This window comes from Sminthopsis crassicaudata, chromosome 3 (genome assembly GCF_048593235.1).
Source record: "Sminthopsis crassicaudata isolate SCR6 chromosome 3, ASM4859323v1, whole genome shotgun sequence".
Lineage (NCBI taxonomy): Eukaryota > Metazoa > Chordata > Mammalia > Dasyuromorphia > Dasyuridae > Sminthopsis > Sminthopsis crassicaudata.
The window spans coordinates 637,933,960-637,946,174 of record NC_133619.1 but is presented as its reverse complement, the minus strand read 5'-3'; the positions used below and the strand labels follow the sequence as shown (position 1 = coordinate 637,946,174).

Sequence of the window (12,215 nt, the reverse complement as noted above, 5' to 3'; positions counted from 1 at the left end):
CCCTATTTCCACTTCCAACTTCTTTGATTCTTACCAAAAGTCCTAGAAGGGTATCTAGAATCCAGGTGGAAGAGACAGAAAGACAGTGTGAGGCTGAGAGAGTGACAAAACAGGGAGAGACGAGAGTGACAAAGACAAGAGAGAGACATATCTGGGAAGATACAGAGTAAGGCTTTGGGAGAAGGAGCTTTAGAGAGACAGAATGAGACAAGGACAGAGAGTTTAAAGCTAAGGTAGTGCCAGAGACAGAGACAGGTGTACCTAGAGAGACATACTGAGATTGAGGGACAGAAAAGAAAGACAATGAAAGAAACCCAGGGAATGACAGAATAGGGCTAAGAGACAGAGACACAGGGGGGAAGGCTGAAAGAAAGAGCCAGAGAAACAGAGACAGAAAAGAAAGGCAGGGATGGAAGCACATGGGAATTAGAAAGAGGGACACCTAGAGAGATCATTACTGAGAAAGATTAGGAGAGCATACAGAGAATAACAAGTGAAAAGGAGGAGAGGGAGAAGGAGGGGAAGAAGGAGAAGGAAAAAGGGAGGAGAAGAAAGAGGAGGAGGAGGAGGAGATGGGAATAGGATGACCCCCTTTTCAGTCTCTGTTGAGAAGGAAGCACCTCCATCACTTAGAGGCAGAGAAAAGGATTATCCAGGAAGCATGAACCATTCAAAATCAAAACTGGAGAAACTCTTGGCGACAATCAAGACCAACCTTTTCATTTTACGGTGAGAAAATTGAAGGTCAGAGAAGTCTACCATGTGACAAGGCAGAGCCTCCTAAGAACCCTGAATCCCGAACAAAGCTAGACAAACCCAAGCTTACACCCCCCCAAGCCCATCCTTAGCTTCTTTCCTCCAGTCTTCAGTGTCACATTATAAGCTCTAATGTGAAAATATTTTTTGCAAGGCTTCATATATATAATGAATATCATTTCTTGCTTTCTCGATGGGCAGAAAAAAGGAATAAGGGGAAGGAAAGTGTTTGGAAATGAAAATAAAAATTAAAAATTAAATTTAAGAGAAAGGGGGAAAAGCACTATAAGCCCACAAGAGCCCTAGGGAGCTTCCTTTTTCACCTCCATATCATGTTCCCCTTCAGGAACAAACAACTCATCTACCCAAAAAGAAGTCAGGAAGGAGGGGCCTCCCCAACGTCCTGATATTGCATAAACAGTTAAAGCAAGCAAGTCCAAGTTTAGACTACGGGCAAGCCTTCCTTGATTGGGGAAAATCAGCAAAAATCAGAGAAAGCCAAAGAGCCAAGGAGCTAGGAACTGGGAATTGAGTTCAATTATTGGCTGAGAATTCAGGCCCTCAGGGCAGGCTACCAAGGTTCAGGACAATTCGGGGCAGGATTAAGAGTCTGAGTCTAGATAATTGAAGGGTGACGAGAGGAGGGAGCGGGGAGGAGGGCCTTTAGAAGGGTGGACTCCTACAGCCACACCCCAGAGGTGCTGAGACCAGCATAAGACTCGTGGCAGCTTGGCCCCAACACACCTCAGCTCCTCCTTCCCCCAGTTCAGGCTCCCTCAACCTAGCAGGTACCCAGGATCCCGGGAAGGGATGGGGAGTGAGGGCGGAAGGACTATCCCTTGGTCTTTCTCCTTGAATCTTCTCTTTTCTTATCTCCTTGTGTCATTCTTTTTAGGGGATGTTGGTCTTTTTATCTCTGAACTACTCAGCACTCAGCAACCCATCAAACGTAATGAAGACTGAATCTTTGTACTTCTGATTTGTTTCTGTTCTTCCTTCTGCTTTTCTTTTTTTCTCTGAGTTGTCCTCTCTTGGACTGTCTCTGCCTCTGCCTCTCTCTATAACCTCTATCTCCTCTCCATTCTCTCATTTTCCTTCTTTTTCTTTGTTCCTTTTTTCCTTCCTCCTTCTCCTGTCTCACTTCTCTCATCTTTGTCTCTCTCCTGTTTTCTGTTTCTCCTCCATCCTTTGCCTGTTCCTGTTCTTTTCTGTCTCTTTTGCTGCCAGTTTATCTCCCTCTATCTCTGTCCCTATCTTTTCCTATATCCCTCTCAAACTCATCTCTCTGTCTCTATCTCTTGTCTCTCAGCTCATCTCTCTGTCTCTGTTTCTCTCTGTTTGTCTCTCTGTCTTCCTTTTTCTCTTTCTGGGTGTCTCTTTGAGTTTGTTTCTGCCTTTGTCTCTCTGTGTCTCTGTTTCTCTATTTCTGTCTCTCCCCTCTCTCTTCATATCTCTATTAATTTTTTTCTCTCTCTCTTCTATCTTTCTCAACGGATCCATCTTTTCCCCTTTGTCTCCCTGCCTCTCTTCTCTCTCTTTTTTCTATCATTCCCACACCCCACCCCTCAGTGCCCAACTCTTTCCCCCTCTTTCTCTGTTTCTCCCTGGGTGTCTGTCTCGCCTGCCTCTCTATCTCTGACTCTCTTTTCCCCTCCTCCTTTCTGCCTCTTTTGGTCACTCTTTCCCTGGGTGTTTCTCAGTTTGTCTCACAAGGTCTCCACTTTTCCAGCTGTGTCTGTGTCTCAATCTGGCTTCCTATTCTCCTGGCTCTGTCTTGCTGTGTTTTCAGACTGTGGCTCTCTAGGAGCGGGTGCCTAGAAGTTGGGGCATCCGCTGGGAAGGGAAAGAAAGGTCTGTGAATGAGGCGATGTGACTAGTGACGCTGCAACCTTTGTCTCTACCTTCTGATAGAAGGAACCCTCAGCATGGACTGGACAGGGACAGTGCTGCTGCTGCTGCTATTAAGCATCACCTGCCTGCTGCTGGCCAAGGGAGTGTACAAAACCAAAGGTCACTTGCCTCCAGGACCCAGACCCCTGCCCCTGTTGGGAAACTTGCTGCAGCTCCGGTCTAGAGACATGCTGGCCTCCCTCACCAAGGTCAGACCAGGCTGGGTGAAAGGGGGGGGAGGTTCAGGGGACAAGACAGAGAGCATGGGACGGAAGGAAGGGAGGGCACCAAGATGCTCAGAGAGACTGGAAGTGATGGGTCTCGGCCCCCTTGACTATCCGTCTCCACTTCCTCCAGCTGAGTCAGGAGTATGGTCCTGTATTCACTGTGCATCTGGGCACTAGACCTGTGGTCGTCCTGAGTGGATACGAGGCAGTCAAGGAGGCTCTGGTGGACAAGGCAGAAGAATTTTCAGGGCGTGGGGAGTATCCAGTTTTTCATGACTTCACAAAGGGAAATGGTGAGACCCCCTTCCCTGCTTCCCGTCAGCTCTTTCCTGCCCCTCACCCAGCCCTAGCCCTAGCTTCGATTCCAGCCCTCCCCCTTCCTTAAAAGTCCCTGGCATAGGGAACTAGCTGTGCCAAGCTTCACCCCCTTCACAGGCATTGCTTTCTCCAATGGGGAAAAGTGGAAGGTCTTGAGGCGATTTTCCATCCAGATCCTTCGCAATTTTGGGATGGGAAAGAAGAGCATCGAGGAACGCATCCTGGAAGAGGAATCCTTCCTTTTGGAAGAACTGAAAAAAACTGAAGGTAGGTGATTCCATTCCCCTCCCAACACATCACACACCCCAGAGGGGTGTGGGGCTCAATCTGGCATTTACTGCCTGCTCTAGGACAGTGAGTATTAGGGCATTCTGATGGTCCACGGGCTGCTGCTATTGGCCAATATATCTGTGCCGGTTCCCACGAGGTTCTATTATTAAGGAAAATACCGTGCAGTGAATGTTTTGAACTATTTGTATTTCCCTGGTTATCTCCCTGGGGAAAATGGGGCATGGTGATGGCCGTTACAGGAGATGAACAATCAACCGACTGAGAGGCATTTACGAAGCACTTACTATGTGCCAGGCACTCTCATAGGTGCCCAGGACACAAATGCAAAAAAAAAAAAAAAAAACCCTCCTGCATATGTCAAACTTGCATTCTGGGAAGGTCTCCTTTGTGGAGGCGCAAAAACTTGCGGGCATCCCGCTGCAGCACAGCTTCTTGCTTCCCTTGAAGTATCCACATATTCAGGGTGAGCTCTTCCAGTGGAGGGCTGCTACAGTGGTGCGCCTTCAGCTGCTCCCACAATGCCCGTGTGCCCCATGCTCCTTGCCCTCCACCTCCTGAGCCTTCTCAGGCACTCCCTTGCTCCCTTGCTCGCTTGCTGTCCTGCAGCTTGCCATGCCTTCTATTCTGAAATGTTCATGACCTTGTGCTCGCTCTTGATGGTATCTGCTGTGTTCTGGGACAGAACTTATTATCAGGGGGCATACTGCAATTGGATTGTGCAGCAGTCTGTTGCATTACTTTGAGCTGTGCATCCTCTTGTAGGGCTGCATCGACTAGTGGTTGTGGTCCTTTGATAACTTGCTGCACCTGAGTTGTTACATTTTACTGTGTGCCAGAGCCAGGCAATCATCCGTGGGACAATAGGCAGAGATTGAAGGGCGGCCCCAGGCTCCTTTCATGGGACTGCTACAGTTCCTTCAGCTCCCGTCACCCTGCCCCCTCACCCTCTTCTAATCACTCTGGGCTTTACCCCCCCCAACATTGCTCCCCAAAGATGTCTGGTCTTCTCATAATTTATTCAGAATCCCAGAGGGTGATTCTCCGTGCATTTTAGAGAAAGACAACAAAAGTCCATATTTCCAGAATATAAAATGTCACACCTGGGAGGATCCTTTGCACAGACACTTAAAGAAGAAAGCGAGAGCTGAGAAGGATCTTGGACTATAACATGTCAGGGTTGGGACACAGAATGTAGCAGTTGCTCCCTGCTGACCTTCGGGTATCTCTGGCCCCCAGGCACCCCCTTTGATCCCACCTTTGTGCTCAGCCGCTCAGTGTCCAACATCATCTGCTCCGTCATCTTCGGCAGCCGCTTTGACTATGAAGACGAACGTCTGCTCAAGATCGTCCAGCTCATCAATGACAACTTTAAGATTATGAGCAGCCCCTGGGGAGAGGTGTGATTGGGCAGACACAGTGGGGAGGGGTGGAGAAGATGGCACCTGCAGAAGTGACTGAAGGTTCCTAGGGGACTCAGAGGACAGAGGGATGGGGAGAATGGGGAGACCTCTCTCTGAACTGGAGTCTTCTCCTCTCTCTCCCTTCCCAACTCAGATGTACAACATCTTCCCTGGCCTCCTGCAGTGGATCCCAGGCCCCCACCACCGCCTCTTTCAGAACTTTGGGTGCATGAAAGCCCTCATTGACCAGAGCATCCACGAGCACCAGGCCAGGCTGGACTCTAGCAGCCCCTCGGATTTTATCGACTGCTTCCTCATCAAGATGGCTGAGGTAGAGTCTTCTCCACGTCCCCTTCCCGGCCCTTCCGGGGTCCTCCACATTCAGCCCGGAGGAATCTGTGATCTTGGTCTCTGAGGGACTGGGGTGTCCCGATTCTCTGTGATTTGGCTGGAGAAGATTCTGTGATTTCCTGACAGACTTAGCAAATGGCAGAGCCGAAAGGAATCAGAGAAATTGAATCCAATTCCTCATTTTACAGAGGAGTAAATGGAGGCCTTGCATTTTGGGGTAAAAAAGTGCCGAGTGGAAGGGTGAAGTCCCGGGAGTGCAGGGAATCCTCAAATTCTCTCATTTTAAGACCCTAATATTCTCTGATGAGAGCAGGGCTGCCCCCAAGAGTAAGAGGCCCTCTAGATCAGAGTGGAGCTAGGGAGGAACTCATCCCGGAAGCGAACAGTAGCTTGTTGTTTAGTTTTTCTTCCTAAGCACTAAATACTTTTGTTCCCACACTGGTAAAAGGTGCAAGTATCAGGCACCTTGTAAATTCGACTGCTTAAAGAGAAGTTCTCGTCACTGTTACTTCGTAGCAACCTCGGAGACTTGAGGGGGTCTGGGTTTCGTTGCTTCTAAGAGTCAAAGATTTGAAAAGTCTAATATTTCATAACTGAAGACTCTGAAAGTCCAAAGTTCTGTGGGTCCAAGTTTCCAGGACCCGGAAGAATTTCAAGTTCTGTTAGTTCCGAGAGTTTTCCGCCTTGAGGAGCAGCGAGGTGGATAGATGCTCTGAATCCACAGTCAGGAAGACCTGAGTTCAAATGTGGCCTTGGACAGGTGTTAGCTGTGACTCTGGGCAAGTCACTCGCTCTGTTTGCCTCAGTTTCCTCATCTGTAAAATGGAGAAGGAGATGGCAAAACCGCTCCAGTATCTGCCAACAAAACCTCACTTGGGTCACGAAGAGTCACGTGACTGGACAACAACCATCCTGTTAGTCCACAAACCTCTAGGTCCCTGAGGGATTTTCTCCCACAATCAGGGAATCCTCCCCCTGTCCCTTCACCCCAGAATGCAAGGCCTTCATGTTCCCCTCTGTAAAATGAGGGGGTAGATTCGGTTCTGTGATTCCTGTCAGCTCTGCCGTTTGCCAAGTCTGTCAATCAGAGAGTCACGGAATTTGTGATTCAGGAATAAATCGGGACCCGGAGCCAGGAGAGGAAGAGAATCCCGCGGGAGGGAAACGGGGAACAGAGGTTGTTCCTGAGGTAGAAGAATCCCAGAGAAGCTTTCCTCAAGTTCTCAATCACCGATGTGACATTTCGGTCACGGGATTTAGCACTGAAGGGGACTGTTGAGCCCGCCCCTCTCAGTTATTAGATAGGGAAACAGACCAGAGGAAGGTTCAATGTGACAAGGGTGGTGAAGAGTTCGAATTCAAAGCCTCTGCTCAACTCGGTTAAATTAAACAAGCATTTATTAAATGCCGACTATGGGCCCGAACAGCAATTAGGAAAGGCCGCCCTGCAGCCGCCCTGAGCTCTGCACTGAAGGCAAGGCCAGGGTCTGGAAGGGAGGGAGGGGAGCACTGGGAGAGGCAGCCCGTCGGGGCCTGTGCAAAGGCCCTTAAAGTTTGTCACAACCATAAATCAGCCCATTCCTTAATTTAACCCCACTCGGTCCCTGGCAGTTTCCTCTTCCCCTCGGGGTCTGCAGGCTCGGAGCTGCTTTGTGTAGTGGCCCTGCTCCCACCCCCACCCCCAAGCCCACCGAGGGCCATTCTGAAGCCTGGCTGGCCCAGACAGGAGGTGGCCCCAGGGCCCAGGAAGGGTGTCCGAGGGTCTGAGGAGTCTGAGGGCCTGAGCTGGCTCTCACTCCAGGTGAAAGGGGGGTGAAAGAGGCAGCCTGGCCTGATACATGTCTGGGAAGGGGAGGGGATGGGGGAGGGAAATGGGGGGGACGGCAAGCCAAGGTGGAGAAAAAGGGAGAGATAGAGACAGAAACAGAGAGACAGAGAGAGATAGACTGAGACATACAAAGAGACAGAGACAGACTGAGAGATACAGAGAGACAGAGAGAGGCAGAGACAGAGAGAGATAGACTAAGAAATACAGAGAGACAGAGAGAGACAGAGACAGACTGAGATACAGAGACAGAGACAGACAGACACAAAGAGACAGAGACTGAGAGATACAGAGAGACAGAGACAGACTGAGAGATACAGAGAGATAGAGACAGACTGAGAGATACAGAGACAGACAGACAGACTGAGATACAGAGAGACAGAGAGAGGCAGAGACAGAGAGAGATAGACTAAGAGATACAGAGAGACAGAGAGAGACAGACTGACATACAGAGAGACAGAGACAGACAGACACAAAGAGACAGAGACTGAGAGATACAGAGACAGAGAGAGATAGACTGAGAGATACAGAGAGACAGAGACAGACAGAGACAGACTGAGAGATACAGAGAGACAGAGACAGACACAAAGAGACAGAGACAGAGACAGAGAGAGACAGACAGACAGAGATACAGAGACAAACAGACTGAGAGATAGAGACAGAGACAGACAGAGACAGAGATTCAGAGACAGAGAGAGATAGACTCCTGAGAGATAGAGACAGAGACAGAGATAGACTGAGAGATACAGAGACAGACAAACACAGAAAGAGAGAGACAGAAATAGACTGAGAGATACAGAGAGAGACTGAGAGATACAGAGAGAGAGACAGACTGAGACAGAGATACAGAGACAGAGACAGACTGAGAGATACAGAGAGACAGAGAGAGGCAGAGACAGAGAGAGATAGACTAAGAGATACAGAGAGACAGAGACAGACTGAGATACAGAGACAGACAGACAGACACAAAGAGACAGAGAGACAAAGAGACAGAGAGACAAAGAGACAGAGAGACAGAGACAGAGATAGACTGAGAGATACACAGAGATAGAGACAGAGACAGAACCAGGCTGAGGAAGGAGGGAGCGGGAGACTCCCGCCCGCCCGGGGTCAGGATGGCCTGTTGGACCCCGGAGTTCGAGACCCGCGGGGGGTGGAGGGGGGGAGGCTGAAAGTCTCGCTCTGCCCCAGGAAGCCAAGAGCCCAGACAGTCACTTCCACATGGAGACGCTGGTGAAGACCACGCACAACCTGCTTTTCGGCGGCACCGAGACGGTGGGCACCACGCTGCGCCACGGCTTCCTGCTCCTCATGAAGTACCCGCACATCCAGGGTGGGCCCCCCCAGCGCCCGCGCCCCCTCCCCGGCGCCCCCTAGCTCCCCTTCCCCCTGTCCCCGGGCTCCCACAGGAAAGCCCCCGCGCCCCCTGCCCCCCGCCGGCTGCCTCCGCCCCTAGCCCCTGAGAGAGACGAGGGGACCCTCGCTCGGGGAGCGGGGGGCCGCGGGGGAGGACCCCCGCTCACTGGCGCCTCCCGCAGCTCGGGTGCAGGAAGAAATCGACCGCGTGGTGGGGCGGGGGCGGCGGCCGGCGCTGGAGGACCGCGCGGCCATGCCCTACACGGACGCCGTCCTCCACGAGGTGCAGCGCTTCGCCGACGTCATCCCCATGAACCTGCCGCACCGGGTCACCCGCGACACGGCCTTCCGCGGCTTCCTGCTCCCCCAGGTGGGCCCGGCCGCTCTGCCCCCGCCCCTCCCGCGGAGCAGCTGCCTGAGCGGCCCGGGAGCTCCGGACCCAGACGGCCCCTCCCCCCACACCATCCCTTCTCTCCCCCGCCCCTTGATGGGACAAGAGCCCCTGTGGATCCACCCTCCCCCCTCATTCCAAACCGACCCGGTCTTTTCTCCCCTGACCGCCCAGCCGGCCCGCACCCGGCCCGGTACCACGAATCCAGGCCCCGCCCCGGGAGCCGCCCATCAGCCGAGCCCCGAGCAGTCACTGGGGATGGCCGAGAAAGCAGCTCCCCCAGTGCTCCCGTCCCTCAGTGCTCCAGGGCCCCAGTGCTCCCGGCCCCTTGCCCTCTCCCCATGGAGACGGACCGAGTCCCAGCTCCCGGACCTGCCCCCCACTTCCAGGGCACTGAGATCATCACCCTCCTCAACACGGTTCACTACGACCCCAGTCAGTTCCAGACGCCCCACGAGTTCAACCCTGCCCACTTCCTGGACTCCAAGAAAGACTTCAAGAAGAGCCCGGCCTTCATGCCCTTCTCTGCGGGTGGGTGCCCCAGGCCCCGCCCCCCCCAAACCCCTCGGCGGGACGCTCGGAGGGCTGGGCTCAGAGGCTCAGCTCTCCCGTCACAGCCGGGGACTTCCCGGAAGTCACTTCACTCTGGCACGGCTCAGTCGGGTCAGCGTCCCAGAACCGGGCTAGAACCGGCCCAGAACCGGCCCTGGGGGGATGAAACCGAAGCAAGCTAGAGACAGGGGAGTGGGGACACAAACAGAAGTTTAACAGTGAGGGAAAAGGAAAACGGGGGGAGGCCAAAGGCAGGTCCAACATACTTATCGTCATTTTGGGGTCTCGAGGTACCAGGGTCAGTGCCGGGGGCAGGGTCAGTGACAGACGCTGAATCCCTCAGTGAAGACCCGGTGCTGCTCCGGCCACGCGCTGCCGAGGGCGCTGTCACCCCGAGAGCAAAGGACTGTGGTTATGTCAACCTCGGGCCCTCAGCCCGGGAAAAAGGCCCGTTTCCAAACTGTGCCGACCGTCCCTTCCTCTGCACGAACGAGGGGCGGAAAGTCCCTCTTCTCTCTCACCCCGCGGTCCTCTAAGACCCGTCTCCTTCCCGCAGGACGCCGGCTGTGCCTCGGGGAGCCCTTGGCCCGGATGGAGCTGTTCCTTTACCTGACCGGCATCCTGCAGAACTTCACTCTACACCCCCTGTGCCCTGTGGAGGAAATCGACGTCACTCCCCTCAGCTCTGGCCTGGGCAACGTCCCCAGGCCCTTCCAACTCCGAATGTTGCCCCGATGAGCGCGTGACCAGAGCTCATCCACTCTGTCCCCACCCCTCGGTTAACCTGCCTGTCCTCCTCTGCTCCTCCGTACTCTTGCCTGGACCCTTCAGTTTACCCCGTCTCTTAGTCTACTCCCTCCTTTTTAACCTCTCTCGGTATGTATCTCTGCCTTTAGTTCTCTCTGTCTCTCTCTGTCTCTCTCTCTTTCTCTCTCTGTATCTCTGTCTCTCTCTGTCTCTCTCTGCCTCTGCCTCTCTGTTTCTGTCTCTCTCTCTCTCTGTCTCTCTGGGTGTCTCTGTCTCTGTCTATCTCTTCCTCTGTCTCTCTTTCTATCTATCTCTGTCTCTCTGGGCGTCTCTGTCTCTCTGTTTCTCTCTCTCTCTCTCTTCCCCCCATATTGGAATGGTTGGGGGGAGTATTTTGCCAAACTCTCCCTAGGACAAAGAGAGTTTCCTCACAAGGGGAATGAAATCGCAATCCCTGAATGAAAATGGCCAGCTGGAGGACATCCAGAGAAGGGCAGCCACGTTAGGGGAGGGCCATATGAGAAGGAACTCACCATATTGAGCCTGGAACCGAAAAGGCTTAGGGGGAACAAGAAAGCATTTGCCTTCTGGTAGAAGGATTAGACCTGCCTTATTTAGGTCCAGAGGGCAGAACAGAGGTTGCCTGTAGTTACTGCAAAGAAGCCAATTTAGATGGAGGTCATGAAAAGTTCCTCATGACTAGAGCTGTCCACAAAGGGAAATGGGCTTCCTCCCCCCTGGAGGTCTTCAAGGAAGGGCAGCTTTGGCGCACTTCGGGAGGACAGAGGAGAACTATGGAAGGAAACATTCACTAAGTGGCCAGGTGCCACGCGTTCTAAGAATTTTACGGATCTCCTCTGATCCACCCCAGGAGCTTAGCGTTATTATCATCCTCACTTTACTCTTCTTTGTTCTTCAATCTCTCTGTCTCCATCCTTCCATCTCTTCTCTCCCTCAGCCTCCCCATCCTCTCTCCGTTTCCCCACATTCTCTTCCTTATTCTCCCCCATCTTTGTTCTTTTATCCTCAGTCTCCCCCACCCCTTTCACCCTTAATCTCATCAGTCTTCCCTGACTCTCTCTTCCTTGGTTTTCCAGTCTCTATTTTTTCAGGCTTCCCTCATTGTCCCTCATTTCTCCTCTTTCCCTTTCCTTCTCTCCCATTCTTACCCCAGACCCCACATCCTGGACCATGGCTCCCTGTAACCTGGTCAGGACCCCAGAGCTTGGACCCCAGTCTGCCAAGATCTGGATCAGGTCCTTCTCCTGCTCTGAGTTCCCATGATTCCTCCTCCATCCTTCCCCTCTCACCCCCTAGCTTCATTACAAGTGCTGGGCTTTGTGCTGCTCACCCTTCCTGCAGCAGCTTCAGTTTTACTCAGCATTTGAGTCGGACGTCCTTTGACCTCCCAATTCTGCCCCTCTGACTGTCTGTGAATAAACAATCTATTTCTAAGCCGATGTCCAAGAGATGAAATGTGTGGGATCCGGGTGGGACATAGGTCAGAGAAGGCACCTGGAAGCCCCCCAAACATGGATCTGAGGCAGGGGACTAGGACCGAAGCCCATGGAAGCCTTGTTTCAGAAGTCAGGGTATCAGTATAATAACTCCCTAACAACCTTCAGAGCTCAGTCACTATAGAGTGAATCTCAGGGCTAGGAATGGAAACTCTTAAAGCACAGAGACAAAGCTCAATGGGCCAAGGCAAAGAAGCGGCACGGGACGGCTGACAGCTGCCATTTCTGACACACTGGCTGGGAGACACTAGTCAAATCACCCAAGGAAAGTGTCTGAGACAAACCTGCTAACCCCATCTGTATTCCCAGAGTAAGTCCCGATAACAAAAAGTCATAGGTTTGGGCTTTAAAACAGAAAAAGCCCACTCATATAAAGGCAGGGATCTGCATAGATCTTTGAATCATACAGTTTGAGAGCTGGAAAGCACCTCAGCGATCCTTTGGTTCAACTTATGGTCAAAAGGATCCACCGTGGAATGGTTGCCCAGCCTCTACCTAGTGCTCACTAAAAAGGAAGCCCACCCTCTCTTATGGCTGCCCATCCCACTTCAGGACAGCTTTCGTGGTTGGAAATGTTTTCTGCTTTCTCTGCCT

At 52.4% G+C, this 12,215-nt stretch overlaps 1 protein-coding gene across 2 annotated transcripts; it reads left to right on the top strand.

The window, feature by feature from the left end:
- The first annotated feature begins 1,456 nt into the window (after positions 1-1,456).
- LOC141564410 (cytochrome P450 2F1-like) lies at positions 1,457-11,559 on the top strand. Of its 2 annotated transcripts, none has more exons than XM_074306871.1 (10): positions 1,457-1,544; positions 2,668-2,855; positions 3,004-3,166; positions 3,309-3,458; positions 4,719-4,879; positions 5,037-5,213; positions 8,250-8,391; positions 8,597-8,784; positions 9,195-9,336; positions 9,914-11,559. In XM_074306871.1, the coding sequence occupies exons 2-10, from the start codon at positions 2,682-2,684 to the stop codon at positions 10,093-10,095; spliced, it is 1,479 nt and encodes a 492-aa protein (XP_074162972.1). In that variant the 5' UTR covers positions 1,457-1,544; positions 2,668-2,681; the 3' UTR covers positions 10,096-11,559. The 2 variants fall into 2 exon arrangements, with proteins under 2 accessions (XP_074162972.1, XP_074162971.1); XM_074306870.1 differs by lacking the exon at positions 1,457-1,544 and adding an exon at positions 1,565-1,705.
- The last annotated feature ends 656 nt before the right edge of the window (positions 11,560-12,215 follow it).

Coding starts and splice junctions, on each gene's coding strand:
- LOC141564410 (XM_074306870.1), top strand. CDS start 1,567: ATGGGGAGTGAGGGCGGAAGGACTATCCCTTGGTCTTTCTCCTTGAAT. Junction 3,459..4,718: donor AGAACTGAAAAAAACTGAAG/GTAGGTGATTCC, acceptor TCTGGCCCCCAG/GCACCCCCTTTGATCCCACC. Junction 9,337..9,913: donor CTTCATGCCCTTCTCTGCGG/GTGGGTGCCCCA, acceptor TCCTTCCCGCAG/GACGCCGGCTGTGCCTCGGG.